Source organism: Silurus aristotelis (genome assembly GCF_946808225.1).
Source record: "Silurus aristotelis genome assembly, chromosome: 5".
Taxonomy (NCBI): domain Eukaryota; kingdom Metazoa; phylum Chordata; class Actinopteri; order Siluriformes; family Siluridae; genus Silurus; species Silurus aristotelis.
This window is the reverse complement of record NC_139578.1, coordinates 24944716-24966468: the sequence shown is the minus strand read 5'-3', so window position 1 is coordinate 24966468 and position 21753 is coordinate 24944716. Positions and strand designations below refer to the sequence as shown.

General features: G+C 35.7%; 3 protein-coding genes across 3 annotated transcripts; 1 reads left to right on the top strand and 2 right to left on the bottom strand.

The window, feature by feature from the left end:
- Positions 1-417: 417 nt before the first annotated feature.
- On the top strand, positions 418-6878 carry ankrd53 (ankyrin repeat domain 53). The gene is made up of 6 exons (XM_083542967.1): positions 418-435; positions 571-694; positions 1609-1808; positions 3752-3916; positions 4304-4424; positions 4624-6878. Exons 1-6 carry the CDS (start codon positions 422-424, stop codon positions 5179-5181), a joined length of 1182 nt encoding a protein of 393 aa, XP_083399093.1. The 5' UTR covers positions 418-421; the 3' UTR covers positions 5182-6878.
- tex261 (testis expressed 261) lies at positions 6361-11448 on the bottom strand. Its single transcript, XM_083542968.1, has 6 exons — positions 11209-11448; positions 9939-10018; positions 9603-9756; positions 8784-8851; positions 8589-8691; positions 6361-7414 (listed from the first exon to the last, which is right to left on the bottom strand). Exons 1-6 carry the CDS (start codon positions 11276-11278, stop codon positions 7299-7301), a joined length of 591 nt encoding a protein of 196 aa, XP_083399094.1. The 5' UTR covers positions 11279-11448; the 3' UTR covers positions 6361-7298.
- Positions 11449-14296: 2848 nt separating this feature from the next.
- shtn2 (shootin 2) lies at positions 14297-21533 on the bottom strand. Its single transcript, XM_083541309.1, has 17 exons — positions 21431-21533; positions 20862-20911; positions 20713-20773; positions 20408-20502; positions 19764-19938; positions 19433-19530; positions 19263-19344; positions 19015-19109; positions 17358-17504; positions 16608-16761; positions 16295-16487; positions 16121-16179; positions 15928-16028; positions 15796-15822; positions 15451-15504; positions 14933-15089; positions 14297-14556 (listed from the first exon to the last, which is right to left on the bottom strand). The coding sequence occupies exons 1-17, from the start codon at positions 21462-21464 to the stop codon at positions 14408-14410; spliced, it is 1731 nt and encodes a 576-aa protein (XP_083397435.1). The 5' UTR covers positions 21465-21533; the 3' UTR covers positions 14297-14407.
- Between the last annotated feature and the right edge of the window lie 220 nt (positions 21534-21753).

Sequence of the window (21753 nt, the reverse complement as noted above, 5' to 3'; positions counted from 1 at the left end):
TTTATTGTTTCCTCTGAAAGATGTTGAATAAAGCTAATCCACATTTCAGACATTTCAATGCCTAATAAATGAGACCCAGACGTGACAAATAAAAAACATTTTTTTTCTGATTTATTTTCAGCCACTTCACAGAATATTGAAGTTCGCTCAAACCTAATTATTTCTATTTGTATGCCTCCACGATATATTAATGTCTGATTTATTCATTCGGCAGACGCTTTTATCCGAAGTGTGGAATAATAAAGTAAATCTAGCGTTTTCTTTCCTTTATTTTTTTTTTTTTTTACACTTTTGGAGCTTTTTATTGTATAACCTAATATTTGTAATGCAACATAAACACCACATCACTTACCCTGATTCTGCACGTTACCACTGCGCGTGTGTAACCATGGTAACGGCAGAGCGCGTCAACAAACCTGTCATGGCGGACGCACGGTAAGTTATTTCAGGTGTCTTTCTTACTTCTTACTTTAATTACTAGTTTTTCATTTTACGTTTTTAAAAATAAAAATAAAACGTAAAATGAGTTTTGTTTCTGTTGTAAAGGTAAAAGTTTGTTCTGATTTATAGGCCTGCGGTTGCGCGCGAGCTCCCAACCGGGGACTTGTTCCATGCCGCAGTGTGTGGAGATCCCAAATGGCTGTGTTTGAGTCTGGAGAGGGTCCAGTCACCATCTCAACAGCACAATAAACAGGTGCCAAATTAACTATCACACAAAAAGACTGCTCACAGATTCCAATAAACAATGGTCTTCTGGGTATTTAAGAGCAGTATGGTTGTTCATCTAAAGTATACTGTGGTTGTGCTTTAGTTATCACAGGGTTGCCAGATCTGTATCACAAATCATTCATCAAGCTACCCCAACCAAAATTCTTAATTTATACATCATACCCACTATAATCCTAACTATACCCAAAACATCTATTTAAACATCATACAATTATTTCATTCACTCAGAACATGCAGGTTTTCTCACACACACACGTTCCTAAAACATGGCCATAAATAGAAAGATTGTTTTGACACATAATTTCTACAATACAGCTTGTTAACTGTACATAATGTGGTTTATTGTAGTTTCAGCTTATTTATAAGGACGTCTACATCTTTTTTTTTTGTTATGATTATTACTGCAGCCTATATGCGGGTATAACACTGTAGTCTATGTATACATGTGTGTGTGTGTGTGTGTGTGTGTGTGTGTGTGTGTGTGTGTGTGTGTGTGTGTGTGTGTGTGTGTGTGTGTGTAATTCCTGGACAAAGAATCAACTCTTAGTGGTTGAAATTCCACAGATTTGGCAACATTGTCTTACCTGTGAAAGTATACATGCTCACTGCATAACTACCTAAATTGTTAGTAAATATTGCTTTATATATAATTTGACACAAGCAAAACACATTTCGTTAATATGAAATTAAATATTAGTAGCTCTATAATATTTACCCTGTTTAGTACTTGTGACATCCTAGCAACAAGGGTAAATCATTTCAGCAGATGTATTTATTCACAGTAGGTGTTACTTAAGTAGGTGTCTGGTGGAAAAGCTTTTAGTGTTTAGTGTTTATGTGCAATTTGTGTAAAACCATGCCTCTTTGTGTGTGTGTCAGGGTCTTACAGTGCTCCACGTGGCTGCTCAGCATGGCCAGCTAAATTGCTTGAAGCTGCTGCTAGAATCTTCCACAGTGGATGTGAATGCAAGATGTCCCCATGGCCGGACACCGTTGCACATGACGTTAAGCCCAGAGAGCAAGCCAAACTCTTTCTGCTGTCTCACATATCTACTGGAACATGGAGCAGAGCCCAATGTGTACTAAAATGAATTTTATTCAAAAACAGGGAACAACTATAGCCACAGCATTTAAATTAGAGATGCCAAAGTTGACCCATGGTGACTTTGATTTGGTCCACCACAGCAATATATATATATATATATATATATATATATATATATATATATATATATATATATATATATATATATATATATATATATATATATATACTTTCTCACAAAAGTGAGTACGTCCCTCACATTTCAGCAACCATTTTGTGGATTTTTTCAAAAGATAATACTATAGAAATAACACTTGGATATATTTCAGAGTCGCCAATGTGCAGCTTGTAAAGCAGTACAGAATTACTGTCCTCTGAAAATAATACAGCCATTATTGTCAAAGTAGTTGCCAACAAAATTGAGTAGACCCTAAGTGATAACAGCTGTATGTCATTTAACCATGCAAAGCTACATGTCCTATTCATCATGTTCATGTTTTTGTCTGCTTGACAGGACAATACAAATTTGTGTATCTTGTATTAGAGCAGTTAAAATTTGGTGCTTTGAGTACAATTCTCTAATACTGACCACTGGATATTTCAACATGGCACCTAATGGCAAAGACTCTCTGATGATTTAAGAATTAGAATTGTTGCTCTCCAAAAAAATGGCCTGGGCTATAAGAAGATCGTTAACACCCTTTAACTTAATTTCAGGTTCAGTGCCGTGGTCAGGGTCATACAGAGGTTTTCCAAGATGGGTTTAACTCAGAACAAACTTCACAAAGTGTTGATCAAAGAAGTCGAGTCCTCGTTTTGTGTGTCAGGTCCAGAAGCTGACACACAAAACACCTTCAACATGACAACTACCTTGCCGAGGAAGCTGAAGGTGAATGTGATGAAGTGGCCAAGTATGTTTCCAGACCTGCACTTGTGGAAGCGGAAGTTGGAGAAGCGCTATGTGTCTAACTTCCAGCAGCTCCGTGATGTCATTAGGGAGGAGTAGAAGAGGATCCCAGCAACAGCCTGGTGAATTCCATGCCCAGGAGGTATAAGGCAGTGGTAGATAACAATGGTGCTCACACAAAATATTGACAATTTGCACATGTTCACCTAGGGACTACTAATTTGTGTTGCCAGCTATTTTGACAATTATGGCTGTATGTTGAGTTATTTTTAGAGGACAGTAAATCTGTACTGCTATACAAGCTGCACATTGACACCTCAAAAATATATCCGTTATATACTCACCTCTATAGTATTGTCCCTTGAGAACATACACTAAAATTATTGCTGAAATGTGAGGGATGTACTCATTGTTGTAAGATACTGTGTGTGTGTGTGTGTGTGTGTGTGTGTGTGTGTGTGTGTGTGTGTGTAAATATATAAGGGGGAAAAAAGCCTCTGATACAGATCTTCGTTCAATTTAATATTTTGTTATTGAATATTAAATTACATTGAAATGATAAGTAGTCAAAATAAGATTTTAGCCCAATTTGGAAAAGCTTTTAAAAATAATAACCAGTTAAATGTCTCTCATTGGAGGTCAATGGTTTTAAATTATAATAGCTGTATTCCTTATAGTCTGAATAGCTGTATTAAGCATTGAATCTATTGTACTATAAATGGGATTGATTCTCGGTTTATACTGTGCTATTTATAAATTTCATTTAACTAGTAAACTGTGTATAGCAGATTACAGATTAAGGTTTTCTATTTTTTTTTTTTTTTCAAAATAATCAATATAAATATATTATAATATATAAATTATGAAACCCTCAATGAGGGGAACTATGGAAACCTTTATATTAATATAATATAATTTTATACAATGCAAATTTAACTTTGACCCGTGGCCCTTCATAGGAAGTTTTGAGACCTCTACTTTAAGTCATTGTTAATTGCAATGCCTAGGAGATGATGTATGCTGAATGCTTATTAAAATCTGATTAATATGTAAACCTGATGTGCTGTCAGTTCCACAGATAATGGCCTGACCCCACTGCACATGGCTGCAGCTGAAGGACTGAAAGAATGTGTTGAAATGCTGGTTAGTGTTGGAGCAGACACTCATACACTTGATTGGCGAGGACACACACCCTTTGAACTTGCATGCCTGTGGGGTCACAGGGCTGTTGCCAGGTAAACACCAAAGAAATAAAACTGTCAATAGATGTTTCAAAATCGGTAAAATTAAAAATAGGGTAAAATAACTTTGCTATATCAATTGCCAATATATATATATATATATATATATATATATATATATATATATATATATATATATATATATTAGCTTTAATTATACTTATATAATACTTATATATATATATATATATATATAAGTATTATATAAGTATAATTAAAGCTAATATATATATATATATAAATACAGTACTGTACAGAAAAAAAATCACAGAATGCTATTAATAATCAGCCTTAAAATTAACTGTTTCTATAAAATTTGATTAGATATATAAATCTTAAATCCTTTAAATATTAAGATTCCAGTAACTGTGTGTGTGGCAGGTTTCTTAAAAATGCAATGTGGCACAGAGATAAGGAGATAGAAATGGAGAAACGGCAAGAACTGCAGACTCTCAAACAGAATATGATGAGATTGCACAGGAAAGCAGAGGAAATGCAGGAGGTTATTTTATTATTTGCTTATGTTTGTTTGCCTTAAAAACTGTTTATTATTAATTAACTGTTAATAATTAACCATCAAAATCTACAACTGTAATAGCAAAGTTGTTGTTCTTTAGACGGTTCACTTTATAGAGGTATGTGTGTAAACTATAGGACAAAGAAAAACACACTCATGGCCTTTAAATACTTTATGATTTCAGTTAGCTAGAGTTGCCATAAGAGAACAGAATTTCTTAGAGTGGGCTGAGAGGAAGGGTCTTCGCTATACCAAATCTCCTACACCAGGCTCGTGGGCATTAAGCCATCACTGCTGCCATTCTGATGAGCCCATCAAGAAACACCATGCAACTCAATCAAAATCAAGAGACATGTGGAACATCTCATCTAATCCATCAAGACCTCCTCCAGCAAACATCAGCAGATCTAAAACAGTGAGAATAAGTGTCCATCCAGAGGAAGCAGCAGACGAGCCCAATCTGCGTCAGAGTGTGACACTGCATCATATTGGAAATAATCACATTCTTTGCACTGCATCATGGGATGGTGTTCAACAGCCGGTACCTGACCTGCCACTTGATGTCATTCAGAAAGGCCTGTTTCCATCTGAATTTCCTTCCCGAATATCTGGTTCACTTCAGCTCCAATGCTCCAATGTGCTTGATGTGCCTCATCGACGAGGTGCTCATAGAACTGATGCATCCCCCTGGACTGAAGTGGTAATGCATCTGGCTGAGGAGCTCCAACCTGGCCATTACTGAACACTTCATTCACTGGACTGACAGGGCTGGGCTGGGCTTAGGGTGGGCTGGGCAATCCAGATATAGTGTACTTTTAGATATCTATAGATAGATATACTATACACTCCTTTTAAAATATTCTATGTAGACACATTATATGGGCAAAAAAATAAAAGTTTATCAAGTAAAAAATTTTATAGATTTTTTTTATAAATGAATGTATTGCCCTAGTATATTACATTACATCTTGTTAATGAAGTAGAATACCATTTTCTATGATGACGAAAAGCACATACTTTAAACTGGATTTTTTTTTCTTGTGCCTATTCGACAGTAAAAATATTACAAATATGGCCCAGGGAAATTGAAATGCATGCATATATTTTACCTTTTACTACAACCGCATGAAGGTCCTGATGTATGATGCAAATCAAAGAGCTTGCAAATTGTGTAAAAAATCTGTGTAACAATCATTTGCACAAGTGTCAGCAGTGAAGCATAATACAATAAAAACTTTTCCATGCCACCCTCTGAAAATGCATGTCACGGCTCATTTAAGACACTGACAGGTCCACATATAAACAACTCAAAAAGAAATCTGACTTTTAGCTTTTTTTTTTTTTTTTAAACAGATCTTGAAATAATATAAATAACAGAAAATGAGTTCATTTGAACAAAATTTGTCATTTCTGATTAAGTTCATGAACAGGTATGTCAAAAGGCAGCAAATTTCAGGAAAAAAGGATTTATAAAAATGAATTCTCTTATATGGCGGTTTTACCTGCAAGTAGAATAGGGTCAAAGTTCTGATGGTAATAAAGTTGCTGTTTACATGTCCTGGTCTGCACATACCATACATAGCTCTGAACCAGAGCATCCCACAACTCAAAGAAAGGTTATGCTGACCTAGGAACACCTGCTCTCACCTTTCATATGAATCTTAGCCCAAACCGATTTCAGCTCTCTGTGCATTTCCAGCATCTCCTCTCTTACTCCTGTAAGTGGTGAAATCCCCAGGTGCAAGCATTTTGAAGTGAGCAAGTGTAATAGTGTGAGGCAGATTAACATGACCTCTCATCGACCTCACACTCTCAACAGTAGCCGCTTCAATGTAAAGGGCAATGGTTCATAGACAAGTGACAGGGTTTCACAACTTGAAGTGGAAAAAAAAGAATTGGAACTGTAGATAGTCTATGGAAATCTAATTTAACTGTAAATTTATTAAATGCATGTGTGGAAAGACATTTGAGGAAAGACCACTGTGGTCTAATTCATATGGATTTAAAAAAAAAAAAAAAAAAAAAAAAACAACGACAAGCACTGTTACTGCTTTTCAACATTATAAAGAATGTAATGACTAACAAACTCCACTTATTTGTAATAAGCATTTTCTGCCTTCTCTATAATAAATGTAAGAATCTGTTGATGCGCTTATATCAAGATCTTTTATATGCCATTGTTACTTCAGAAATGTTTAGGCAAACTATTTTGTTCTCAACAGCTTACAATGAATAAAATCACGACCAAATGCCTAGATGACTGTGAAACAACAATTATATAAAGATCTTTTTCCATCATCAACTACTGATCGTATTGCTGCCATCAAATTAAGCAAAAAAAAAAAAAAAAAAAAAAGCCCATACCAACCAGCTAGAGACACGGCATCACATGTCTATGATTCAAGCCTTTAAAAATGAAAGACTTTTAGAACAAAATTTCAGACACAAAAGGTTTACACCAAAATTGACAATTGTCACTCCTGGTCATTTCAGTCCCAAATCAGCCTTAATAATGTCTGTAGGGGAAGCCAGAGCCTGAAGACATTCCATGGCTGAGGGTCACACGGAGCATTAATAGGCTGTGCTCACTTCATTTAAAACAGATGGACAGACAGAGAAACATACACGTTAGTTCAGTTGAAGAGCTTGTATGTCCGTGGCAGGTTGTGTGCATCCGTTTCGATGTGATACTCCACAGATTCTCTCTTTAGTTCTTTTATCTTTCGGCCCCATAAAAATCCCCCTCTCTTCTCATCCCATGAATCCGGTTCACTAGGACACCTGGCAACCCTGCCCTTAACCCCTCACTCACCCCTTCCCAAGCCCTCCGTCTGTCCTCTAACCCTTAACTTTAGTGCTTCAGTACATTTTCTGTCTGCTTGGCAAAACAGCCTCTTTCAGGAAGGAAAATATCAGAAGGATCCCGGAGCGTTTGCCCCTCTTCCCTTTGGTAAAGTAGTTTGACACCACATCATCTGGAGAAAAGAGCAAACGGAGAAGAGTTTTAAGTTTATTTGTGATGTGACGATTACATACATGCAGACCGTGCAACAGAAAGTTAGGCTAAAGTAAAAATATCTAATGCAATTAGGTAATCATTTTAGATAGAATATTCTAGCAAAACTGGTTATATAACAATGTTATCCAGAGACCTTCAATGAAATGCAGGTGAAAGCTGAGCATCACATATGCTTAATACAAATCCACGAATATAATTCCTCCCTATTTTTTTTTATACAGACCTTCACTCAGTTTGAAAATGTACCATTTCTGACATTTGGTCAGAAACATACCAGCTATAACCTCTTAAGCCTGTTCATATGAATGTGAGAAATTTACATAAAAATACCTTTACATTTAAAAGCCTTTAAAACGAATATACCGTAATTTCCGGTATTACTGCGTGTGTGTGAGACTGAGGAATATGTCCTTATTATTTTCTGATGCTCATTTCTAAGTTTCTTTGACTAAACCGTAACGCTGTTGCCAAGAAAAATAAAAAAGCACGAGTTTTGGAACTGTAATTAATTTATATATATATATATATATATATATATATATATATATATATATATATATATATATATATATATATATATATATATATACACATACATATACATATACACACACACACTCACTGACTGAACAGATAAAGGTTTGTGTGCTCATAAAATATACAACTAAAGGTAGTCCCTGAGTTACGATGACCCCATTGCAACTTAAAAATATCGTAATTATGTATCAGTACATAATTTAGCACTAATGTATAAACATTAGAGACAAGAGCTAAAATTGTGTTGAAACTCCAAAAAAATATGCTCTCTAACACCGAGACAACTGAACTCTGCTGACCACTGGTGAGAGTAAGGCATCTCACAAGGCTGAAGAAGGACACATCCTGGCAGTGTCCAAATGCCATTGAAAAATTTCAATATTTTAATATTTGTATCAAACCATTATAACTCAGGAACTACGTCCTATATACTATATACTATATACTATATACTAGATAGATAGATAGATAGATAGATAGATAGATAGATAGATAGATAGATAGATAGATAGATAGATAGATAGATAGATAGATAGATACAGACAGACAGACAGACAGACAGACAGACAGACAGACAGACAGACAGCACTAACCGCCTTGCTGCATTGTAGATGGAAGAATGTTCTCTCCAGCAGACAGGGATACAAAGAAGGAAAAAGGTATCACCCACAGGCAAATTGTGAAGTATGCCAGAACCTAGGAAAAATAGTCAGTAACACAGTGCTTTATATCTAATGTGAGCGCAAAAAACACTTGTCGTTTATTAACCAATAAAGATTTTCACTCACCTCTGAAAACCCATAATACTCCTCTGCAAAGTACTGGAAGGCCATATAGTGATTAATCACCACCAGGACTGAGAAATACAAATACAATCCAAACAATTGGATCATTAAAAATTAATATTTAATTACAATCTCCATACAACCTTTTACACTCAATAAATAAAATACTATGTGCTGGTATAAGCAAATAATCAGCAATGTGGTCTTGTTATTTAACTAAATATGAAGCGGAGTTACATAAACAAACTCCAAATCGAAGACGTAGTGTTTTATTTCACTTTCACCACCACTATGTGCCAGCATTTAAGATTTTCTATTACATTTATTAAAGAATGTTAATATTTATGATACAGAAGCTACAGTCTTCAATCTTAAATTTAATTTAAAGAACAAATTAATACATTAATAATAATAATAATAATAATAATAATAATAATAATTTAAAAAAAAAGCGTTTCATGTTACTGAGAAGCCAGAAATCAAAACCACTCTGTCACAAAGTTTCACCCATTGTGGAAAACAAATATTGCAAATAAATATTAAATTAACATCTCCTTACAGAAAGCTTAACAATATCAAAAGTCTGTGATTCCTTTTGGTAAATAAGAGCATTTAATGTATTAAGTCCTTTTCGTTTAGACTAAGTGAAGTTATACAAATACATGACTGAAGCACAGTTACTGAAATATTGATCAACTTTAAATCAAGAATATGGTCTGATTGCATACACGTCTATAAACTAGAATGAAAAACAAAGATAAGATCTTAAAAAAAATAAATAAATAAATAATACAAGATAACGTTTGTTTTGTCTCCACTTACTACATGACAGGATGAAGTTTGGTGAGCTGAGCATAATGTAAGGGAATGTTTGCAGCAGGCCAAAGTACACCAGGTTAGTGAAGAGGCCAACTCCAATCATGAGCATGGGAAAGCCCTCAAACAAGTACAGTCCTGTCAGTACAGCTGTGGAGATCTGAGAATGAAAAAACAAGGCAAATAACCACAATGAGCCTCACTAGAAATGGCTTGACTGATCTATAAATCTAAAAATAAACTCATGATCATTGTACCAGTATAAAGCATGTGAAATGTTTTATTCAGACTAAAAAGCTGTAGCATTTTATATTAATATCTATACGTCTAGTTTTCACTCACCATTATCATGTATTTTATTATTCGACTGGTGGCAACTGTGTACTCCTCTATCAACTCTGCCAGGTAGTACAGACCTGCAGCTGCTCAGGAAAAGCAAACTCGGTCAGAACTTCATCACACATTCATCAAGACTTGACCCAGAATTAATTTGGGGGACGCTTCACCATCACACCTATATGCGCTTTTCAACCATTACATTCCAAATATAGTCCCCTTTTACTTACTGTTAACTTCCACTCTTCTGGGAAGGCTTTCTACAAGATTTCGGAGTATGACTTCTTGTGCTCATTCAGCCACAGCTCATTACAGCAGTCATGTAGAGAGCGGCCCTTGCACACTGTTGCTATTTTAAATGATCACAAAGGTGTTAAGACAAACAAATCATGTCTTCACTGAGTTCGGAAGTGGTGAAGATGCTGGACTTCTGCTCGGAAAGTCATGAGTTCAAATCCCAGCACTGAGATAACACAATGAGATATCCGTACGTCGCTCTGGAAAAGGGCGTGTGCCAAAAATGCCATAAATGTTCGTTCAGGTGGAAAGCACATATGGTATAATGGTCTAGCGTCCACAAATTTTTTGGCCATCTTGCGTGTTTGGCAAAGGCCCACATTCTTGTAATTTTTCAGCAGTACTTCAGAGATACAGTATTAGATCACTATATGATCATTATCTCATTGTTGCCAAAGGGTGGAGCTCGAGCAGGAAAACTAAATGTTCGTGTAGGACAAGTGTGAGGCAAAGATTTGAGTGACAGATCTGCCAACGTGGACAGAGCAGCTCACGACCTCTGCAGGTTCTGAACACTTTCAACCTCAGCGCACCTCGAAGATCTATCACCATTAAACTACATCCTGTCAATTGTTTTAAGATTTCATTCGAATGAAAAAGTACACCAGGGTATGGGTGGAACAGTCAAGTACATCAGTAAATACAGCAAGTATATGTATGATATAAAATAATATAACAAGCGATCTCTCTGCAAGAATTAAGTCAACTGAATAAATCTGTCCAGAAAGCGTTAGGACGGATACACATCTCCTAGTAACAGCTAATAACGTGTCAGAATGAACTAAAAACCCAGAGTACGATTACAGTAAACATCATTATAATGGGGACTCTACAGGTTCTGTGCATGACATCCTGACATATTTAAGATCATTGTCTTACAGGATGCCGATTTATATTTAGGAATATTTAACAGCAAAAAAGCTGCTGAGTTCACAGGAGAGCTAGCAGCTAGCAGGCTGCAACCCAAAAATTAACTTACCAATAGCGAGGGTGACAAAGGATACCTGTATTAACAAGGACACCCAGCTAAGCAAATAAATAAACCACATCTTGTTTTTGTTTTTTTAAATAAACACAATTTATATAAAAAAAAAATAGACAAATAAACAAAACAGCGCGACTTGGCAAAATGCTAAAATAAAACCGAAGCGGGCAAAGTTCAGCCAGCGTTTCCTCAGAGTGCTTCGTCACAGGTGAGGAAGAAGACGCGACGGTGCCGTGTAGGAACCACAGCACCACCTCCGGCTGGAGTTGAAATTACACCGCATAGCTAATACTAATACAGTACTATAAACTGGGAATACTGGAAAACTCAGTAAACTAGTTTAAGAAATTACAGCCTGCCTCAACCCAAAGACACTCCAAGATATATGTCAGTTTATGTTGTCTGGTGTAGCACCTCTGTTGTTTTGTTTCACTGTGTACTGCACTGTATATGGTTAAAATCACAATAAAAGCCTACTTAAATTGATTTCACTTGAAATATCATAGAAGTAATAATGCCATCTGTGTAGAAATTCATGTGAATAATCTTCAATCAATCTTAATATGGATTAAGCATAATATTAAGACCTTAAGACCTGAGCTATCCCCTTAGTGGTTAAGGTGCTGGGTTACTGATCAGAAGGTTTCAAGCCCCAGTATTGCCAAGCTACCAATCTTGGGCCCTTCAGCAAGGTCCTTAACTCTCAGTACTCAGATGCTTCTTAAGTCAAATTGTTTAAAGGCTGGACTACCGCAACCATCTCCTGGCAGGTTGCCTCTGAGTGCAATTTGATTCTGCAACTGATGCAGGTGCATCACTTTTTTTAACCATCATAAATTCTCCAACAACAACCAAATATATATATTTCATCCACTGGCTTCCATTAGCCGTCCACATTAGATTTAAAAAGTCAAGTCAAGTCAAGTCAAGTTTATTTGTATAGCGCGTTTCAAAACAGATATTGTCTCAAAGCAGCTTTACACAAATCAACAGTCAAGGTGAATGATGTGCATTTATCCCTGATAAGCAAGCCATGGCGACTGTGGCAAGGAAAAACTCCCTTAGATGTTATGAGAAAGAAACCTTGAGAGGAACCAGACTCAAAAGGGGAACCCATCCTTATTTGGGTGACATCAAGAGTTTGATCATAAATCTTTCAACAATACAGAACACTGGAGAGTGACAACTAACATGAGCACTGGAGTATAAGATTATAAGTAATGTTCTTTCTACAGTCTTTGGTATAAAAGTAGGAGCTACTGAGCTCAACATTTGTGATCATCACAGAGAAAAACCCTACAAAGCCCAAAAAAAAGCCCAAAAAAAAACCAAAAAGAAAAACGTTGAGCACCCACTTACCTCAAAGAACTTAATACACGCTGCACCACACACACACACACACACACACACACACACACACACACACACACACACACACACAGAGAGATTGTCCATCATTGGTTGATTGGTCCTACCACCTCAAAGGGTACAAGGAAGTCATGTATCAAGGCTCTTCTCTGTTATGGCACACAGGTGGTAGAATAAACTTCATATGTCAGTAGAAGTCATAAGCAAAGTATAAAGGCCAGATGTATATAAATTAGTACCTAAAAAAAAAATCATAAAAACAACTTTTGTATGTATTTTCAGACAGGTGGCAATCTTGTGACCTAATAAATCGGTAACCAGTAAGAAAGCTGGCTTTATACATTTATTTGAATTAAAACTACACTGTATTACCGCTTATTGTTAAGGATTGAATCTCGTGTTTCTCCATCTATTTAAATTTTATATAATAAAATATGAATATAATATTATATTATCCTCACTGTACTTAGTCACACTGTTCACTTTAGCTAGCTAACACTGAAATAGATGTTTAATTTTTACATGCTAACTATACCGTGACATAGCCTATCAACTTTAGTCGTTTTTTTACATACAGTACAAGGTTACATGAAAATAATAAATTGTAATAGTTTGAATAAATTTATATATAAATTTGTAAAAAAAAATTTATACTTTAGATTTACTGTAACATGTAATTGCTAACCATCTCACCAACCTCCACACAGTGCCTCCATGAAGCTTTTTTGGAACCTCAGGGCTCCAGCATTTGTTCATTTATTCATAGCTTGTGCCTGAACCTTAAAACCTTGAACCTTGCTATGACAGTCCGACATGCATGCATATTCCCACTTAGGAGCAATATGACATTGCCATTCCACCTGCTGGCATGTTTTTATTCACTGAGCTAAAACCCACACAGACATAAACATGCACAAAAATTCAATACAGACTGTAGCTGTGAGGCGGCAACATCTCCCTCCACTACTTACTGTGCCACCCTCATCTAAATCACACATTCATAACCACACCTTAGATACTCCCTCTACATACACACAAACACAGAAATCAGACACCTTACAGTTCCCAGTGAGAGATATAAATTCTTTATAATGTTTGCTATATAAAGGTCTCTCTCAAAGGGGTGAAAAGAACTTGTATTGAATAAATTGAGTTTAAAAGCAGAAAGCTAAGAGCTACTACAGTGCAAATAATTCCTTTCCACTTAAATGCTTTTAGCAAAGAATAGCAGTGTGATGTGTGGAGAGAAAAAAGCACCTTTCCCATCTTCTTGATGGCCGAATGAACTCGACTAGACGCTTTTAAAAACGCGCACACAGAGAATACAGAGAGACGAAAAAAGTGTAATGACACCTCGCAGAATCACTGATTTCTTTTAAAAGCACACAAATATAGCATGTAAAAATAAATAACAAAAACAAAAATAACAAACTATTTCTAAATATTCTGGAAAAGAAGAATGTTTTATATCATTATTCTAAAGGGGCCTTTGAACGTTTCTAATACATTAATAAAACTGATACAAACAATTGTAAATACCTACAAATGTAAACTAAATAGTTTCTTTAAATTTTATAAAATGGTAATTCGTGACTGTGCTGACAACTATGAAATCTTCTTTCAAATAATGAATATGAATAATGAAAAATAATCATACAATTATTTTCAGTGTGTCATTCATTGAAGTCTTAAAAGAAAAATAATCTTAAGGATATCCCATGAAACTTGATTTTAATTTTCTGTTAACTTCATTTCGGGTTCCAAATTTCATGTAACCAGTGTATTATAATCAATATGGTGGCAAGAGATAAAACTGCCTTTATTTTCACTTCTCTTCCCAAATGACACATTCTGATGCTCTGATGCGTGAGTTTCTCTTTTCCTGGTTCTGCTTCACCCTTCGCAGTACAGGAGTATTCCCACTCTCTGATAGCCAGTTTGCTGAGACTTTGTCTGTGGATGCAGGAGCTGGATCTGCAATATTGGATAGACATCAGGTATGGGAACTATGAGCACTAAAAACTAAAACAGTAGTTCATGCCAGGCCTAATTACAATTAATTAAAGTCACTGTGTTTATATGAGTAATGTAATGGAAGAACCTGACTTCAAAATGTGACAATGTTTTTTAACATATGTACAGTTTCCATCCTGAATTATTCAGATTAATACAATGTCTTATATCTCTTCTATAACATATTAGATTTGTACTGCTTGTACTGTGAGCTATACCTATCAATGTGAAACAGAGCAAGTAAACTACATCTGTGACTATGGATTACTAAATAAATAAAAGCTTGGTATTTGCTTTATTTTGGCCTTAGCAGTTACCCTAAATGAAAGATTTTTACCCTGAGGTTTTGTTGCTGCAGTAGGTGGGGTGCCTTTTTCATCCCCAATTGCCCGTCTTCTTCGCTGCAAGACCATCTGAAGCTCCGCGTCCCCTACATTACGATTAATCTTCTTCCTTGACAGAATTCTGATGGGTGCTGGTTTTTTTATGGTGTCCTAATTGAAAAAACAGGTCAATAGCTTCTTCTGATTATTCTTATTAACAAGGTGTTGTGAGTTAAAGAATTTTCTCTCACAGGATGTTTTTGTTTTTCACACCATTCTGCATAAACTCTAAAGACTATTTTGTGTGAAAACCCAGGAGATCGTGTTTCCATAACCATGTCATGCTTAAATCACAAAGCTCACATTCTCAACTTGATTTGAACAATTACTGAAGCTATGGAGTTATATCTCTATAAAGTTTATACAGCCAAAAAAAGGTGTACTATTAAATCAGTTTATATCACAGTCACAGGTGCGACCGGTGGGTTAATGAGAAATGAAACGGCAAATGGTTAAATGGATGGCTATTTACCAGTATTCCCTGCAACTCAAGGACAGCAGACTTCCTCTTCTCACTTCGTTGATCCTATGACAATAAACAGATCTTATTATCCTGCAGCAGTCTATTGGACTTTATTTTCAGTAGTTGCAAGGATTTATAACGGCAGTCACTTTGTCAATTTAAAAGCTGGGTATTTTGTAGTATGGTACAAACACTATGTTAAGCGAAAAATTACACAGAAAGAATGCAGTTTCTGTTCCCTTCTTTGACTTTATCAAACATCTTATTTGCAGATTGCAGTTTAAAGATTTACCAGTAATATGTATACATACACTGTGTATTACATGTAAAAGTGATAATTCACTGAAGACTTGCCTTCCATGGGTCTTCATCCAAGTTAGTCTGTAAAGTAAAAAAAAAATCATAAAATTAATTATCTTCATCTGTAATTTTCCCTCATTTAGCTCTGTGGATAAAAAAAAAAAAAAAAAAAAAAACCCTATTAACCTGTGGGGGTTTCTGGGTGGGCTTTAGTACAATCCCCTGCTTAATTCTTGTCATCATTTCATCCACTGCTCTGGCTTTCATATCAATAGACTGTGGTGGCTCTGTAATAACAAAACAGCAGGTCAACAGTTAGGCAAATTCGTCCCTGCAAAAGTAAGGGTTGTGTATAATGGTGAACACATATTGCTCTTACTCTTAGGGTCAGTGGCATTGTTTCCAACCTTCTTTCTGTTCCTCAAAGCATCCAGTGGGCTAAAGGGAAACATCAGTATATTTATTATACTGTCTTAGGTCTTTTTACCGTATTATGTTCTCATGTATACTGTACATGTCATTATAATGGAGCTAATTATCATTTTTATCTTACTCAACAGGACTTGTGGAGAGCACAGGAGGAGGTGGTGGTGGTGGAGGTGGAGGAGGAGGTGGAGGCGGAGGAGGTGGAGGAGGAAGAGTTGAAGAGGAAAGTGGAGCTGCCATGACCTTCTTTTCATTTGATAGGCCGGATTCTTTGCAAGGATTCTCTTTAGCCATTTTCAGCAGATCCTGAAGCTGCTTAACTGAGTACATATTATTCAATTATATGCAGTTTTGCGTGTCATGTAAGATTAAACCATTCTTCTCACATGAAAATGTCTGATCTAATTACACCAATGATAACACAGCACAGCTGGACTCACCTTCCTCCTGTAGTTCTGTCACTGTGTTTTGTGAGTCCCTCAACTGATTCTCTATCTTTATCTTCTCTTTCAAGTTGGTCTCTAGCTGAGCTCTGATCATCTGCAGCTCGGTAAGAGCATTAAACTCCTCCATCACTGCCTGAGACTGGCTCCTCTGCAACAGAGAAGCACAATCCAGGAGGACAGTTAGGATTAAGATATTCGTTTATCATTTCTGATTATCATTTCTGCTTTTAAATACCCACATTGCCTCTGTGATCCTCCACACAAGCAAACATACTCTCAGACACGTGCATGCATTGCAGTCAGTGATGTTACTATACTTGTAAGTACATGCCCATGCACTTTCTTATGATTATTATGTGCTAATTTGTACTATCACCTGACTCTGATATTTTGATTTACTTTTCTACTTTAACTTTAATAAAACATTTTAATGCCGTAACTAACTGTATCAAATTTCATTGTTTTATAAACATGATTAGAGATCCACTAAAAGCACAAACTTTCGAGTGCAATTTTGTCTACACACTTTCCTTAGTGCCATATATCTATATAAGCATAAATATTTAAATATATATGTAAGGTAAACATGTATAGACTCTAGTGTAGACTAGTGTAATTGGCCATTAAAGCATGACTAAACATTTACCAGAGTATTTTTTACAAAAGTACTTGCACTGTTACTTGAGTAATGAATTTGGTACATCCATCACTCTCTCACGGACATACACAAACGCTCACACACACCTGGTGTTGATGATGCAGTCGAATCTCCTCCAGTGCTTTGCTAAGTTGAGCCACCTGCTCAAGGGCTTGCTTAAGCTGTGCATCAACCTCTTCATTTTGTACCAGGGCCAAGCTCTGCCTTTGGCTTTCTTTCTGCTTCACCAGCACCTATACTCATCCATTCCCAATGAAACATCTCGTTAGCTTTTTAAATACCAAATAAATTGACTCATTACCATATATGTATGTTCTGATTAGTATATACTATATGAGTTGTATTTCAAAGGATGAAGTTGAAACGATTGGTTTTCAATAGATATTATTTTTAGCAAATGTTAACCCACCCCCCAATGTAGTGTTCAAACTTTTTATTGTTTTATTGATTGTGTGAATAAGACCAGTAATTACTTAGTTAATTTAAACAAAGACGGTTAATTAAAAAAAAAGAAAAGGACCATTGAATCATCCCAGACTCCACCTTCAAAAATCACATCCTTCACTGATTCATACAGAAGAAAAAAAGAAGGAACCTGACTGAAAGACCCTGGAAGTGAATCTGTTTTGGTTTCCGATCATAACTTTCACTTCCCGCATTTATTAAGTGCTCTTAGTTCACAACATAGCCACTGTTTCAGATATCAACCGGTGACTCTCACACCAACTGCATTGCAGTTAAACTAGAAAAAGCCTGTTTTTTGACAAGTGAATAGTTGCAGCTCTTTGTATGAAGACAAGCCTGCATTTACTTTCATTTTGGGTTAGGCCTTCATTAGACTCTTTGTAACAGAAATCCAAATAAGGAAATGAATGTGTTTTGAAAACATGGTAAAACACATAAATGGACAGGACTAGCAATAAAGAGCCTCATTCAAGCTGTTTAGTGTGTGGTGGGCCATTGAGAGTGAGACTGAGTGGGGTGTAAACAGTAGGGGTCCCTTTCACAGGTGAAATTCCCCCCTGCAAAGCCCTCATTATGCCATCTGCAAATAGTGAACAATACGGACAAAGGCAACAATGATGGTGGCGAATATAAAGTGTCAGCGAAGGACAGGGGGCTAAAAAGCTTCAGTTTACAAACTGCCATCTTGATGGGTACTAATTATTTCAGAGGGGTGTGTTGGGGTGAATGCGAGGAAGCGTCCTGTGCTGAGATGCTCACTTAGAGAGAATAAATGCCAGAACAGCTGGCATTAATAAAAACAAGGTGCAGTCTCTGTGTGTGTGTGTGTGTGTGTGTGTGTGTGTGTGTGTGTGTGTGTGTGTGTGTGTGTGTGTGTGTGTGTGTGTGTGTGTGTGTGTGTCCCATTATCCTTATATACACAAAACAAAAGGGTTGTTGTTAAAATAGTGGGAAATAGACAAGTTGCCTGTTGTCTACTCATACTTAACTGAATCACAGACAATATACTCTCTGTTCCTTATAAACATTTATTCACCAGATGTACTAATTATAGGTCTGACCCTTTCCCCCTGACCACCCAATGTGTTTATCCTATAATAGAATAATTAGAGGCAAGTGTAAATACATTTGTATGTCTAAAAAATTGCCTAAATCCTCCAAATATGGTTCATATTATGTATTATTCTACATTCACATTAAGGAAAATCATTTTGAAGGAGCAAGAACAAACCAGAGCTCCAGATATACTTGACTTTGGCAAAACAGAAATGCTACTACCTGATGTGCAAACTGTTCAGCATGATGCCTGAGTCCCTGCTCTATTTCCAGCTTCTGTGACATCTCTGCAAACTCTTCTGTAACAAGCTGGGACACTACGCTCAGCATTCACACATTAGTACACACAGAAAGAGAGAAGGAAGAAGAATTACATACAAACAAAATAACTGATGAATCAAATAATACATTTGATTAAACAAATCATTCAATCAATCAATCAATCAGCTCAAATTAAGATATTCATTCACCTCTTTTTATTTTGTTTACTGTTCGACTCTGTTTAGATAATTTTCTCAAAATAGCCTCTTTTTCCTGGACCTCCATCGCAAGCTGTTCAGAGTGATGGAAAAATCAATATGATAAGGTGTCATAACACATTACAAAAACCACACGCATTCTATATGAGCATTTTCTTTACCTGTTCTTTCACTTCATCCCTTTCCTTTTTCAAAACGTCTACCTGCTCACACAGCTGCATTTTCTCTCCCAAGAGCTGATCAACAGAGGACTGAAGCTCTGACAACACAGTGGGTTCTACTATGAATTTTAATCCCTTAACATATCACATTTCTTGCACATTTTAATATTTTGACAAACACACAGGCAGTAATTTGTAATCGGTTTTCTTTTTTTTTTTTTATGTGAGTGACACTTTACATTTTGCATTTTATTTGTCCTTCATAGTTTTTTTAATACACAACAGTGTGTGTAACAGTTCTGAAGCATATAAGGATAAAGGAGAACTGTACCTCTGATCTGAGCCTGACTTTTAAAAAGCGGCTCTTCTGCTAATTCAATTAAAGCATCAGAAGCAGATTCATCTTCTACATCCAAGTTTAGAGCAACCAGGTTTTCAGGTAGTTCTGGGATCAGTGGCAGGAGAGCCTGACTTTTTCTCTTTAAAACCTTGTTCTCTTTCGTCACCTGTGATTTCAAAGGTCACGTGTTGTGAACAAAGTATAGTACTGCAGTAATACTACACACTTTGAAAACATTAAATAATTTTATAGATACATTTGACAATGCTGTGTGTATTTTAGATTCTGCTTCAGTGTTTTACTTATTGGGTGCAGCAAAAGTGGAAATTAGTCTGTTAATGTTTTCCTCTATTTTTTTTTCATTTTTTTCACTTCTCAGGTCAGTCAATAAATTAATTAATGCCCATTAAATATTTATATTCTTTCACTATTTGTTTACCATTGTGGAGCCATTTATTTCATTGAACTATTTCACTGCACATGAAACTGAAGCACACCCTAGATGGAACACCACATGGCACCATGAACACACATTCTCACACCCATATGTATACTTTAAGACAATTTAATTTATGTTTTCATGTTGCTCAGGATAAAATGCCCTTTCGGTAAACTGGACAGATTGGTTGAGTTACCTTTAAGGCAAAGGCCTCAGCATTCTCTCTACACGAGCGTTCAATCTGAAACTGAATCTCCAACATGTTTATCTCCTTTAGCAGCTGAGTGGATGCTAAAGGTAAATCAAACAAAAAGAACAACTAGCTAGTAACTAGAATTTAAAATGTTCAAAAAAAGATAGTATAATTTAATTTAAAATGTAAATAATAGCTTCTGTGCATACTTGATTCATAAACAAAGTGTATCAGTTTTAGGCTGGTCACGATATAACACTATTTTACTGGCATACAGAAAGAATACTTGTGCCAAATAATGAGTTTACCTTCCTCCATTTGAGATAGTTTCTGATTGGCTTCATCGCATTGCTTCTCCAATATTTCACACTGCAGACGTTATTAATAATAGGGTAAATATGACAAAACAGCAATATAATTAATAATGCAGGAATATAGCGATATTTTAGCAAGGCACCTGGATGTCTTGTTCCTCCTCTGAAGATCCGGCACTCTCATCCTCAGAGTCTTGGTTGTATTAAAATAAATGATTAAAGATTACAAAACTTGTAAAAGTATAGTGAGTTTGATTAAATATAGATCCTTTCAGTCATTGATATTATGTGCACATTTATCTTCATGGTATTAGACATGCTAACACAATTATTCTAATGCTAAATTTCAACAATTACTTAAATAGTTGAACTAGTCAAATAGTAAATAGATTTCAAAAACAATATTTGAGTCATAGGGTTGTTGAACTCTGCCTCACTAGTAGGACAAATAAATGAGAAACAGATTATACAAAATTAAAAAACGTGAAAAAGTAAATAAAAGTGTACACATGTAGGTGATTTTGAGAAATGTGTGTACATTTTTTTGAAAAAAGCCAAGTACTCAACTCCACTTAGGTACTTTTGAACATCTACTGATACTAGCAAAGTCTAATATCAACTGAATGACAAATCTACAGTTACAGTAACATACACTCTCACAGTAGTTGCTTTAAACTTACATTTACAGTGTAATTTTAATATAAGATCTTACCTAAATGTTTTAAATCTGTTTCTGACTTCCACATCCTTGCAGAACTCCCGGACAGCTATGAGAACTGATAATGATTTCTGAGCACTGAACAGGAATTAGTGACTTACAGAGAAAGTTCTAAGAGAAAAGAAGAATTGAAACTCTATTTCTCATTTTAAGTGGAGTTTCAACAGAGTATTTCTACTTTTGAAGAAGTGTTCATAGTGAATAGCTTTATTACAGATCTCTGACAGGGTTTTAAAACCATCTCAGTTCTACTCTGTTTGTTCAGTTTTTATAAACCAAGAATATTTAGAAATATTTTCCATATATATATATAATTT

Bases quoted from the DNA above. Each gene is read 5' to 3' on its own strand.
- ankrd53 (XM_083542967.1), top strand. The intron at 695-1,608 runs GTGCCAAATTAA...TGTGTGTGTCAG, and splicing joins CTCAACAGCACAATAAACAG to GGTCTTACAGTGCTCCACGT. The intron at 3,917-4,303 runs GTAAACACCAAA...TGTGTGTGGCAG, and splicing joins GGTCACAGGGCTGTTGCCAG to GTTTCTTAAAAATGCAATGT.
- tex261 (XM_083542968.1), bottom strand. From the start codon at position 11,278: ATGTGGTTTATTTATTTGCTTAGCTGGGTGTCCTTGTTAATACAGGTA. The intron at 10,019-11,208 runs GTAAGTTAATTT...TTTCCTGAGCAG, and splicing joins CTTTGTCACCCTCGCTATTG to CTGCAGGTCTGTACTACCTG. The intron at 7,415-8,588 runs GTTAGTGCTGTC...TCTTTTCTCCAG, and splicing joins ATCTACAATGCAGCAAGGCG to ATGATGTGGTGTCAAACTAC.
- shtn2 (XM_083541309.1), bottom strand. From the start codon at position 21,464: ATGTGGAAGTCAGAAACAGATTTAAAACATTTAG. The intron at 19,110-19,262 runs GTGAATGAATAT...TGCTGAGCGTAG, and splicing joins AGTAAACAAAATAAAAAGAG to TGTCCCAGCTTGTTACAGAA. The intron at 16,762-17,357 runs GTGTGTGTGAGC...TCTCTGTTGCAG, and splicing joins GACTGCATCATCAACACCAG to AGGAGCCAGTCTCAGGCAGT.